We start from the raw sequence: 13,891 nt of genomic DNA, 5'->3' as shown, positions 1-13,891 counted from the left end.
GATGTGACTGTACATGAACAAAAAGTAAGCAAGTCACTGTGTAGAGCTTAACTACACTCCAGAATTGCTATTTTATAAAGCTAAGGCTTGTTACCTTCCTGTAGAAGCGAGGGCTGGATGATTTGAAGACCAGAACGCAATGCAGAATGCTTTGGTCCTCACAATAGACCAGAGTACTAAGGCTAAATATGGTGAAAATCCAACTTTATTGTGTAGCCGCTAAGGATGTAGAATATGTCTTTATTGTTTGCCTTCTTATTGATTGTAAACCAAGTTGCACATCTTATAAATCTTGGAAATCATAAAAAAAACTGTACATAATAAAATTATCAAAATATATATAGGGATCACTCAAACATCTTTGTTCATGTATTGGATTCTGTGCTGTATCATCACCTGGGTCCCCACAGCAGCAAAGAGACCAGGCATGTCCTTGTCCTTTGGGATGTTAACATTTGGAGCCCAGTGAAAGGAAATCATTGAATTACATGTTTGCTATTTAAATGGACTTGGATTTAATCCGCAGGAAACAAAAAGACTTGCAGGAGTTCACAGACATTGAGGATAGGTGTTCTCGTGGGGAGACTGAGGCTTAAACCTACTGGCTAGGTGGTAGGAAAGAACTGATCTCGTTGCTCTCTCCTCCCTTGTTCTTCCCCATTGTCCTAATATTCCAAACAAATCCTACACGTTCACACTGACTAAATTTATTTTTGAAGAGACAGATTGGACAGATGGACTTTCTTTGGCACCCAAACAAATTTATTACAAATTTCAATCTCAACCCCTTTATCCCCAGGTGTTATGTTCACAGCTCTGTATTACCTAGGTAAGGACTCAAGTAATTCCATTTGATGGGACACAGCAGGTAAAAGTACATGGCAAATAAATGAAATTTATCAAAACATACACTGAGTTCATGACAGGGCACCGGCACAGCAAGTATGCTAACAATGTATACATTTTATTTAAAGTGTTAAGAGATCAAGCATGAATCCAAGATCCTCTAACATGAAAGGAAAATGCTGACTATCTTTATATATTTGGCGTCAAATGCGTAAGTAGCTGCCAAGAACTGAAGTGTCATGGAAGCGTTTACACATTTAAGAAAAAGTGAGAGAGTCAAGAAAACATATTTTCTTCAAGGTTAATATGATTTGAATGGAATTTTAAGTAAAGCTTTAAAATTACCTGTCAGTCTTAAAGTAGTGCTCATAAATACACAGATCAGTCCTTTTTTTCGGGGATTTAAACTATGCACTGCAACAGCTAATAACTGAATTTGTCACCATCCAGGTTAAAACACTCACCCAGAATAGCTACCACAATGTCCTCTTTGAGGATTTCGATGGAGCCTCTGGATAAGAAATAAAGTGCAGTGAGGACATCACCGCAGTGAACCAGGGTGTCTCCCGGAGGTGCGTGGGTGGTCTTGAACTTCATTGCTAGAGCTCGGAGGCAACCTTTACTTGCCCCCCGGAAGGCTTTGCAGTTTTGCAGCAAAGTCTGGTTGAGATGCAGACAAATGTCAGCTTGTAAACATTCTGGGAAACCCTTTAGGACCTGAAGAAAAAAATACAGAGTTTCATACTACCAGCGCACAGAGTACTTCCACGTGAAACACAGTGCATTTCTTGCTCACAGAACCGCAGTAGAGTAACTGTCACGCAAGAGTCCTTACAATGCTTCTACCTCGCCTCCCCTAAATAGGACACTTGGTTTGTTAAACATGTCAGAATTTTAACTCAAATACTTGCTCTCTGCATTAATTGCAGGCACTCAGGCTCAACACAAATGCTGTCTCATTAAAATGGAATGACTACGACGTTTCACACTGCGTCTCATTCCCTGCCTTATGTTAGGTAACCGGCACCCTGTGCACGGATATGACGCAATGTGACAATAAATAAGACGCAACTAACGGAAGGTGGTACAACTAGAAAGACAAACTTCTGAAGGAATCTCAACTCAATTTGGATTGGTAAACATCATAGTATAATTAGTAAAGAGGATGGTCCCGAAATAGTCATGGTATTTGTAAATGTCATACCAGAGAATGCTCTTACCTAACAATACTTGGAGTATTTGTGTTTTGTAGGTAGATTATCAATACTAAGTATTCTGATATTCTGATAAGCACTGAAAATAGGGCAGAATTATAAAAGTACAGTTCCGTTTTCAGAAATGGCCTCTGTGCCACAATTTACAGTGCATACATAACGCTTCTAACAGTGTTACTGTTTTGACAACTGATTCGTTGCAGAAGAGATTAAACAATTGCCTGTGACAAGTGGTACTCAATTTAAACTGAATAAAATTTTATTTTTCAAAATAATTTTTTTTTAAAAAGTTATTTTATAAAATTCCCAGTATGCAATGGCTCAAAGACACTCCAGTCTTTCTTCTCTATATGTGTCTTAGCTATTTTGGGAGTCATATACAGATTTTAATTCCCATGAGGACTTCCCTCTGTCAGTAAAAATATGTCCATTTAAGTATGAGTTTGAGGTACAGGGAAGAGGCCTTATATAAGTGCCTAATAATGCAATTTTAGGATTTCCTACCTTTTTGGATCAAGCTCGCTATCTTAAATTTTTCAATTTTAAATCCTAAAGCAGCCACAGGGATCCTGCTTCCGCAGGAACACTGTGTGATGCAATTGGTCAGGCTGATCCAATACAAAAAGGTCAATTAGACAAAGACATGAAATATAACAGCCACTATTTCTGATCTTGTTTCCTTTATTTTATTGTCACTCGCAGAAACGAGTCAAGGGTGTTTCAGAAGACAACCTACAGAACATGAGTTCCAGTCATGGGTTTGCCACAAGTTGGTACTTGTGCAAGTCACTTCAGCCGTCTGTGTTTCTTTCACTGAAAAAGTGCCTTTACAATATTGAAATTTGTCATAAGTCACCAATAAATAGTGTGCCAATTGTCAGACACTGCTCACCCCACTCCTCCCAGCTCTAGGAACTGACTCTGGTCCTGAAGTTTCTGCACTGCCTGGCTCAGACTTACAAGTGCCTCCCCGTTTTCTGAGTTCCTGGGCATTCCTCTGAAACCCTCCATCTGTAACTACCAGCCTTCCTATACATGACTGCACCCCTGTCAGGTTTCCAACTTGGACTGAAGACCTCTCCAAAAGGACAGCTTTCCTAGTTCTTGTCCCTTCTTGACTTTATGGGCTGGTGGTTCTTTTCCCGCTTTTTTGGGGGGACCCCAAACAATTCAGCTCCTTCCATGGAACCAACCGTCTAGGTCGCTGATCCCTTCTACGCATCTGAACTCTCACACTGGATTCTTTGACAAGGGAGTCAGAAACTAGGTTTGGACACTATTTTCTGAAATGGGGCCACTTTAAAGTAGGAAACAAACAAACAGTTCACTGGCCTCCTTGCATATATGACTTACATGTACTCCCTGGAGCCCACAATTGTGGTCTCAGCATAACTCTTAGACATCCCCATAGAGAGAAAAATGTAAAGGCATTAAATCAAGTAACAAATTAGATATGCTTATTTGTTTCTTAAGATTTGGCTGTAACAATGTACAAAAAGATTTTATATTTCCCATCAAGGGGGGAGATACTGCTACCATATTTCTACCATCATCGTAGCTGGGGTGGGAACACTGAGTTTGTAGGTGCTATTTCTGACCTTTTCCTGAAGTTTCTCAGTAATACTTTCTGAGTACTGGTTATAGCCTGGTTATAGAAGGAGAAATTGTGCACATGTGTGCATGTGTGTGTGCACACATGAGTGGGTATGCACTTTGAGTTGGATGAAGAAGATAAGATAGAGGTTTGGCATCATTCATTATTATTCTGAGTGTTTTATATGAGCTGTGGAATCAGATAGGCATAAGTTGAAGTCCTGGTTCCCATCACTTACTAGTTGTGACTTTGGTTGAGTCAATTACCGGGGAAATTCAGTTCTTTTCTATTGCAGAAATAATTAGTAATATCTACTTCCCAGGTCTTTCCCACAATTAAGTGTGATAATGTGTGTAAATCATTCCATGCATTTTTGATATCTATCAATAGATGGTTTAATTCTGACTTTTTCTGTTGGCTTTTTTTGTTGTCACTTGATTGTCAGACATATCTGGTATTCCTAAAGAACTGGTATGTTCTCTTTAGTTAGAAATTGAGAGATACAAGATCCATGGTGTTCTTCTCTTTGGTCTCTTTGGTGAATAGAAATTCACCAGTAAGTTTTGTGTTCCATTTGCCTCAACAGAGTCTAAATATTCTGTGCTCCATTACCTCAAAAGAATTTAACAATTTCGTTACCACTCATCTCTTTAACTTTTGATTCCCGTTTCTGACTTTTATTAAATGTTTTGGCTTATTTTACTTAGGTTTTCACTGTGAGTTGTCTTAAATCCTTTTTGAATGTGGGCAGTTACTAAATGAATTTACAAACACGTTCTTGGAATTCCAGTAGTCTTACAATCACTCACAAAACCTTAGAAGGCACTTGGGAAAGTTCTCAACATCATTCTCAAGTGTCCGTGTTAAATGTGATTTCCTAACATTCATTCTATTAGACGGGACACCCGTTAGAAGGAATGACCCCAACTTGGAGGTAACCATACAGGTTCATGGAGAGCTATTTGTTTGCACAGGGGGAAGGTGCACAGATCTTGGCATGTAGGACTTGTCTAGATGAAGGAATTCTCCTGTGGTGTTAGCCCATAACTGACTTTCTTAGTTTCCCTGAGTCAGGTGCATAGATCACTCAAATAAGCCTCAGAAGTTAATATTCAATAATTGAATGTCCTACTAGCTCTGAGGTTTAGACGTTCTAAATAAGTCAGAAGCTTTGGAATCTGAGATATGCGTCAGTAATGGGACTTGAAAAAGGAAGTTGAAAGAGAGGGAGCTGTAGTGGAGAAGAGGTGGGCGAACATTGCAAAGAGTGGCAAGAAGGCGGTAGGATTAAGTAAATATTTATCCCAACACCCCATTCCATTGGTCTCAGCTGTGTTTCCTTCCTTGCTTCCCAATTATTGTACTTAAAAAAAAAAAAAAGGTTTGGTGCCTCTGCAAAATTACCTGACTTGGAACTGTCTCATTTAGCACTCAAATATTGGCATTTTACTGGATCTAGTGTATCTCAATGCAAAGCGTAGCTATGTCAAGTAGGCGAGTACAGACCTGGTCACCAGCTGCTTTGGTGACGGTCATTTCCCCTCTGCTCTCTATGGCCTTCCTGTCAGGCTCTGGAGCCCTGAGCACAGATAGCACCTTTCACTGTGCATCCAGAGCCATTGTTTATGGAGTTAGTATGATTTCAAAGACCAAGGAGCATCACCCAGAATCACTTGCATGGCCTGACACTTGGAAAAGTAACCCTTGGTCTTTCAGCAAGTCTGTAATAAATTATCTACTCTAATATCAGAAGCTATGCTAGGCATGGGAGCATAATAATGAATAAAACATATTCTGCAAATATACCGGCTCTTTCTATAGATTCCCAGATTTTAAAAAAATTATAAATTTAACCAGAATCTCCCACATTTTGCTTTTCATGCCAAGTGTGGACATTTATAATAATGGCTGTTCAAATGAATCTTTAATGTAACAGTTAATTGAAGGTGAATAGAAAGTTCTAATTGCACTTTCCTGATGTTGGCTTTTAAGGGAGCAGATTTTTAAAACTTCCTGAAGTTCCTGAAAAATGTTTCAAGACATTTAAAAATCCCATGTCTTTTTTATTGTATAAGGTCACTGGACTATTTTACAATGTGAGGTTAACTTCCCTTTACTTGAATGTATCTAGATAAAGCTCTTTGGGTCTCTCAAATTATGCAAGACAAACGAGACATTTGTCCTTTTAAATGAAATATTTTCTGTGATTGTTAAAAGAAATCAACCTGGTAGCTTCGTGCTAGAGGACCCAAAGTTTAAGGACATTCAACCAAGAACAATCCAATAACTACAAAACAAGAGAGTATTAAATTAAAGTAAACTCTTTCAAAAGTATTCATATTTCAAAAATATGAAGAGCAGAAATGTAAATAATGAACTATTCTATAGTTAGCATCTATCAAATATGATCAGACATTAATTGAGGAGTATTCAACTTTATGTTAATATCCCTCAAATGTATATTTGCTAATACAGCACCTAATGGGATAAATATTACACTATTGTTAATGTCTACAATTATGTGGTGTGTGAATTCAAATTTTCCCTATATTGCGCAATTTCATCTAGAAATGAATGGATGCTGAAGTTAACATTAGCCTCTGACTTTTTAAAATGAGGTATAATTGTCATACAATATTCTGTTAGTCTCCGATGTATATCATAGTGATTTGACATTTTTCATAATGTAAACCTGCAACTTCTGATTTGATATATGTGTGCTCATCAAAATGACAGTAGTCTATTAACTTTTTAAATTTAAATTTACATAATAAAGCAATTATACCATGCATTTAATGTACTGGGCCTTACATGAAAAAGTTTGGCTCAGGTCTATGGTAGATCACAAGTAGAAAAATGTGTCCTTGGCTTCAGTCAGTGGCATCTGAGTAGAGGAAGATCCTAATCAATGAAGATTTTTCTCTTTTTTAATGTGACACGTTATGTCACCATTTAAGGTAAGGCCTGCCTTATATTGAATTTTCCTCTTGGAATAATTCTTTTATAGTCAAATTTCAATATAATTTTGTCTTTTTCATAGTAACTATATTCATGTGGCTAGGAGAGGTGATTTACAGCCTTACAACCATGATTCTCTTCTCCCACCAGAGGATGGAAGGTCTCCCTTTGTTCCTGTGACACAGTCTCTGTGCTGCCAGACATGTTCATCATGTCCATGTGATCAAGGAAAAGAAAGGATTGCAGGAGAGACACTTTTTCCCTGTTCAGCTTTTGCCTGGCTGCTGGGCCCAAATGAAGTTAAATATTCATAATATATTGACAATAAACTCTATTATTCCTTCTCAAATTCAAGACACAAAATTCAGTGTTTGCTGTTTCTTAGCCTGGATTGCAAAGTACTTTCTTATGGTGGGTACACCTTCAGGGTTCTGTGGGAAGAGCTTCAACAACTGAGTTTTTACCAAGACTCCTTCCAGATTCCTTCTACAGTGTTTTGAACCCTTGCATTTGCTTTCAAAACATTCTAATAGAATTGTCGAGAATTTTCTAATAGACACCCCTACTCAGATAGTATTGGAGTGTTGATCTATGTTGTAATGAATGGTTTTTGATTTGTTTTTTTCGGTGTAGCTGCAGAAAAGGGTATTCCTAAAGGCAGGCTGAAAAAGATACATTGAGAAAGACAGTCTGAGTGTGGCAAATGGTTCCCCTAAACAGCATATTAATCATAAGAATGACCTCAGTAACTGTGATAACTGACTTAGGAAATTTTCTCGGGAAATTCTCTGGGCCATTAATACATTTAAATATCAACATATTAGGATTAATAAAAACACAAATTAACACTCCCTGTGAAACACTAAATCTCAAGTGTGATTATCAAATAGATGGTGCAAGCAATATATTAAATCTTAAGTCTCTGACCTATAATATAGTCATAATATTTTATAGCATTTTTCTGATTCTTGTGGAATCGTTGTTTGCCATGTGGGCTACTCAGTGTTTGATAAATCTTTACCACTTGTAAGATACTGAACCTTGCCTTTTGTCATTTCCAGAAACCAAAGTCCTTCCTTAATGGATTTTCTAGCTTTGAGGTTATCCCAGATTATATTATTTCTGTGGTTATGATTTGTCATTAAGGACCAGGAAATACATATTTTTCACGTTTCTTTGGTGATTACATATTTAATACTCCATATTTAACTACTGATCATGACAGGTGGATTCCTTAAGTAGTTTTAAACTTACAAATATATATAACATTAGTCTGAAGTTGAAACTGATTTGCCACCTACTTAATTTTCCCTTCGAGTAGCTGATGAGAATAAGGAATTATTTTATTCTCTAAGGCTGTCATATCTTGCCATATTATTGACAAAGCACAGGATTATGGAATCTATGACTAGGAGCTTTCATAAGCCATGGGGAAATTAATTAATTTTCTGCATGTGACATTTCAACATTTATCATATGGTTACATCATTTATGGAAAAAGATGAGCACAACAAAAACTTGCAACACACAGACGCGGAAAAGAATTCATAAATCCTGGACCAGTTTTGGTTCCAGTGAAGGTTCCTTGAACAATGAAACACAGTCCTCCCCTCTGCCTCTTTCCCTTCCCTCTCCTGAAGCTCCTGCCCCTAGTCAACAACAAAACTATGAGACGTTTCTTTGCTTTCAGAAGGACACTCAAACTTTAACCTACTTAATTGAAGCCAGGGCGAAGGGTGAGTTGCAGCGTGGGTGATGATGTGTAGGCAGAAGGGATTTATCGCTTTTACATACATGCCCTTGATACCCAGATTCTGGAGTCTTTCTGCTAATTCAGCAAAAGGTTGACTTTAAAAGTTGTATTAGAATTTCTAAAGTAAGGTCTCAGGGGGAAACATTGGAACCCATTAGTGTTTCTGAAGGTAACAGGAGGGAGATCTGCATCCCAAGAAGCAGTTTCAGGACTTGCCCTCAACTCCCTAATTACTGAAGAGAGGGAGTGAGGAAGGCCTGAACAAAATATAACTATAGTGGCATCTACTGGGTACTTTGCAAATACTTCTTCCTAAATGGATGATTGTAGATGATGTGAATTTGCTTACAAAGTAAGGAAAAGGGAGGTGCAATCTGCCAGATGATGAAAAGAATGATTTAAACACCATTTTGAACTTAGATTTTGTTTTATGTTTCCGAAACACTTTTCATGTAGAATCAAATTTTAGAATCAAATTTTTTGAATGACTTATTAACTTTATATAAGGAATATAAAATTATGATTACCTCATTTTTCGTATGTGAAAGCTGAAATAGAAATGCATTAAGTGATTTTATTTGCGGAGTAATTAAGTTGCCAAATTTAGTCCAGGATTCATCCACCTAGTAAGACTCGCCACAGTGGTCCATCAGATTGGATTTGTAAAGTTGCACCCAATATCATAAGGTAAAAACGTTTCCCATTCATTTTATTAATTGGTTTTATCAGTAAGTAAAACGTAATAGAAATGTAGTATAAATGTCATTTTCACTTTGTACCAGTGTCAGAAAAGATTAAGGCCAGACAAAAACTCGGTTGTTTTCTAGGGAAAGTGATGGATGTATCAGAAAATACGTAACTTTTTGCAAAATAGCCAAAGCTCTCAAATTAATAGAAGTTTTCTTCCACTAATGAGATTCCTCTTGTGTAAAATGTAATGATCCTTGTTGTCTGGCACAGTCCAGTACTGTTGCATTCCTGCACATTTCCACTTCGGCCAATAGAGTTACAAACCAGTTGTGTATGTTCTGAAATTTATTTATGCCAGTTGTACTTTTTAGTGCAATTGTAAAACTCAATCATATTGTGCTCAAATAATAAAATCTTGTAAAGAAAGAGAGCAGCTCTTTCTCAATCCCCAGGAAAAGAGAGCTAAATGCTTTAGAAACTTAAATGAAAATGATTTTATAAAAAAACATTGAATTGTTTAAAAAATGTAACCACAGATTGCTTTTGCATTAGATGTGGTCCTTACACATTTATAAAAGTAGAAATGTTATATACTCCATTAACTCTGATTATAATCTGAAAAAAATAAGGAAAAGATTATTAAAAAGTGACCAGAAAATCAGAAGTATATGGAAATTAAGGACCATACCCTATGATAACCTTTGGATCAAAAAAAGAAATGATTTAGAAAGCAGTAAAAGGACACTTCATACAGAAACCCATGGAACTACAGAAAACTTGCACTGGAAGGAAAACATACAGTCTTAATGCTTTTGTTATTATAGAAGAAAGACTCAAAACAACAAATTACCTTAAAACAAATGATAAGAATAATAAGACAACCCAAGGATATGAAAATTAATGAAGATAAATAGTAGCAAGGATAAATTAATCCAAAGGTTAGTTCCCTGAAAGAAATCCAATGAAATTTATAAATCTTTCAAAGGCCTTTCTAAATAAGGGGAGTATAAAAATATACAAGTTTAGGAATGAGAAAGCAGATCCAGCTGCTGGTACAGAAAAGACCAAATCAATTAGGAGAGAATCTTACATGCAATTTTATTACAGCTTTGAAAGGCTAGGAGAAATGGATGAATTAATCATGAAATATAAATTGCCAATACTGACCAAGGAAGAAATAGAATAATTACCATAGTAGAGTTGAAATGGTGATTAGAGATTTACTATTAAAATCACTGGGACTATATGGTTTTACAGATGATTTCTTTCCAACACCTAAAGAACATAAAACTGTTGACCAATGTCATTATAAAATAGATGAGAAATTCTAAATAACTTACTAGCCAATAAAAATCAACAAAGTATTGAAAAGAGTTTTGACCAAGTAGGATTGATTTCAGGAATGCAAGGAAATTTAAAAAATATCAGTCGTAACTGTGAAGCTACTTTCATAAAAATCAGCTGTTACTAATCAAAATTGGAGATTTTAGTGGACTCACAATCACAATAAATAACATTTAAAAAAAGATAACGGATGTATCTGTTTTGGTTGCTTATATGATTGCATACTTAGAGTAAATCCTCAAGGAACTATCTCCCAAAACCAAATTAAACCAAACAAAAGAAAAAGTACTATCAGAATGAGGCAGAGAATTTGTTAAGGTGGCTATATATAGTTTCACTGCATATTATCTTTAAGCAGGTAAAAATGGAAATATGTAATATATTTCATTTGTTTGATCGACTAAACTGTAATTGAAGAATAAATTAAATAACAGAAATAGGAATTTCTAAGCAGAAAATTATAAAATCTTACTGAAGGGGACTTTCTTTTTTAAGATGCAAACCAGTGGTTCTCAGTTCTAGTTGCATTTCAGAATTGACATATAAAAACACTGATGCTCAGCAATTCTGATTTAATTGCTGTAGGGTGGGACTGAAGTGCTGAATTGGTTAAACATATTTCAGATGATTTTAATAGGTTAAAATTAATACACAAGTCATAGGAAGGAAAGGGTTAGCATCCAGCTTACAATCCATACTCTGTCTTACATAAGGAACATCTGGAAAGAAAAGTCACCAGCTAATGACAGCTTAGTGGCACATCTTAGTGACTTGCTTCTGGCTAAAAACACTTAGAGCATGGGGTTGTTCCCGTCTATGGAGTGTCTTTAGCAGGATGTATCTACTATAAATTGCTTATGGTAAGTGAACGTTCCATCAGTAGATTTATAGGATACAGTTTTCTGGAAACTGTCATGTACATTATGTAACTTCCTGACTATGAAGTGCGCATGTTTAATGGCCAAGAGAGTTCCATTCTGCCTAAGGGTCGTGTCATCACATACACTGTTTAGGGACAGCCTATGCTAAATCTGAGTTGAAACACATACTAATATGGCAAGAGAGGCTCTCCACATTTTGCTTATGCCTTATGATTACAAATATTCCTGAAATTTTTAGTAAATGTTGATACCGGTTAAAATTTCTGATTCTTGTAAGTCAGAGTTGACAATCTGATCTTTGGGTTATGTCAAAAGCCAACATGGGGTTTCTTGTATCTGAACAAAAATAGTCATGTGCTTTATATAGAAGAATGAGTTCTCTCAAGTCATCAAGAAAAATAAGAAAAACAAGATTAGTAAGGGTTGACCTACCTTGTCAGATATTAAAGCATGGTATAAAGCCACCAAGTACAAAAACTTATTATATTGCCATAGGAATGGACAAATACAGCCAGTTTGAGAGTAAAGATATGTATCCTAATTATGTTTGATAACTTATTATATAAATAAGAGTATTTAAATCAATACACAAAAAATGACTTATTTAAATTATACAGGTACTATCCTCTATTCATGTGAAGACAATACCTTACAAAGCTACCTTGTGAACACATTACACAATTTTCTAATTATATAACAAACTTACAAGAAAATCTAGGAAACTACATATTAGTACATGGGTTTAGTGGACCTTTGAAAAACAGGGTAAGATCTCTGAACTACACAAGAAAAGTTGACTAATTAGACCATATTAAAAAGTAAAAAACAAATCCAATAGATAGATATCTTAGACAAAACCAACATTCTGAGATGTGATTAGGAACAAACTGCAATATGGATGACTGATAAAAGCATCAATATCTATAATTCACAAAGCTTTCTTATAAAATGAGAAGAAAAAGGCAACCATAAGCTATGCAGAAATGTTGTGAATGGGTAAGTCACAGAAGAAATGTCTTAATGAACCATAATTGCTTTATTATAATGCTCTGATCGCAGTGCTGGTGTTACCTACTCTTAAATATTAAGCACATATATAAATAAAGCAGATAAAATTAGAATTAGATTCAGTGCTAAAACTCCCATCTTAGATAACACTAAGGCCCCATTTCCCCTGCATACACATGTTGTTATTCATGGTCAGAACTAGACGATGGCTGGAAAAAGGTGTCTGTGACTCAAATACGATTATTTTACTGGTGTAGAGTGAGTGTGTGGCTTATCTTTCCACTGTGGTAGATGTTTCTAACTACTGATATGTTTCAGTTCCATGTGTTTTGTAGAGCATTCCGATCTCAGAAGATTAACAGTGGAGTGGGAAAAATGAACTGCAGCATATGTGCAAATGGTTTAGCATAGCTCCGGAGTATTAAAATGTACCCTGTGAGTTGCTGGACCCTGAATAAGGAAGATTATCAGGTGGTCCCTAAATTGAGGGTAGACTTCTACCGGGGTGGCTCACCTAATCAATAGGAGCCCATGACACAATCTAAAAGAGGTTCTTTAGGAACATTCTGCACGAAAGAAGTAATTATATATATATTTTTCCATCCACACTCATCCCCATGGATAACAAAATGTCTACACCAAGGAAAACCATTAAAATATATGCAACTTTCTTGCTGCCTTAGGGCAGCAGGATCAACTGGCTTATGCTTATTTTCACTCTTAAAAATGATTTAAAAAATCTGACCTATCGGGTGGAGCACTTACACATCCATTTTCAGTATAAATTCTCAGGCCATTGGGAATGTCTCAGACAATGCGTCCCCTACAGAAAACATTGGACTTTTATTTTGGGAGAAATTGGTTTGATTCCATTAAGTTTGATAAATGGGGTGAGTACTCTAATTAAAATGAACTTAAAGTCATTACTTCCAAAGAATATTCTGAAACTGAACCTTGATATCTCTCTCTATTTTTTATTAGTGCCTAAATCTGAGTTGAATATTAAGTGATCTTAACTTGAATTGAGTTTGAATTACTTGCGTAGTCCCGTCACTGCAAGGAAAGTATCTGGAAACACAACTCACTCTTCAGCCTAAGAAATTGCACTCTAGAGTCCCGTTTGAATAGTACCATTACTTTAAAGAGATAAAAAATAATTTGAGACATCATTTCCATTTTCATACCACTGAAGGAGGAACATTATTAATAAATGGAGAAGCTGAAGCATGGACGTGTGTTCACAGTCTCAGTGTGGTCTTTCTGCAATGACTGTCTCTCATGTGTAAAGCCCCAGGCCATGCTGTCATTACATTGCTTGGCTCAGGACCTGCTAAAGATTAGATCCCACTTCTGACAAATTCCCTCGGAGGCATCCTGGTGGCAGGTATGAAAAAGTCCTTGCTGATGGTTGGAAACCAGGAAGAAGTGGCCATTAATCATTTGTGAACCATGATTGAGAATATACCATTTGTGACCTGAAAATACCAGATGCCTGTCTTAAGATTAGTTTTATATTGTTCATGTCAGGGAGCTCCAGATGGTATTTATTGTACTCTGTGCTACTTTTGAGAGTTTAGGGTAAATAACCATGGTAAAAAAATAG

The 13,891-nt window shown here is 36.2% G+C and overlaps 1 protein-coding gene across 1 annotated transcript in view; it reads right to left on the bottom strand.

Annotated features, from left to right (window-relative positions):
• Positions 1-13,891, bottom strand: part of KCNH7 (potassium voltage-gated channel subfamily H member 7) — a 440,085-nt gene that overhangs the window by 38,999 nt on the left and 387,195 nt on the right. The window contains exon 10 of the mRNA XM_036884332.2: positions 1,311-1,563. Within this exon, the coding sequence (XP_036740227.2) occupies positions 1,311-1,563 (253 nt within the window). The remainder of the gene's footprint in view (positions 1-1,310; positions 1,564-13,891) is intronic.

This window comes from Manis pentadactyla, chromosome 8, assembly GCF_030020395.1.
Source record: "Manis pentadactyla isolate mManPen7 chromosome 8, mManPen7.hap1, whole genome shotgun sequence".
In the NCBI taxonomy this organism is placed as follows: domain Eukaryota; kingdom Metazoa; phylum Chordata; class Mammalia; order Pholidota; family Manidae; genus Manis; species Manis pentadactyla.
The sequence above is the reverse complement of the archived record's forward strand: the minus strand, read 5'-3'. Positions and strand labels throughout refer to the sequence as shown.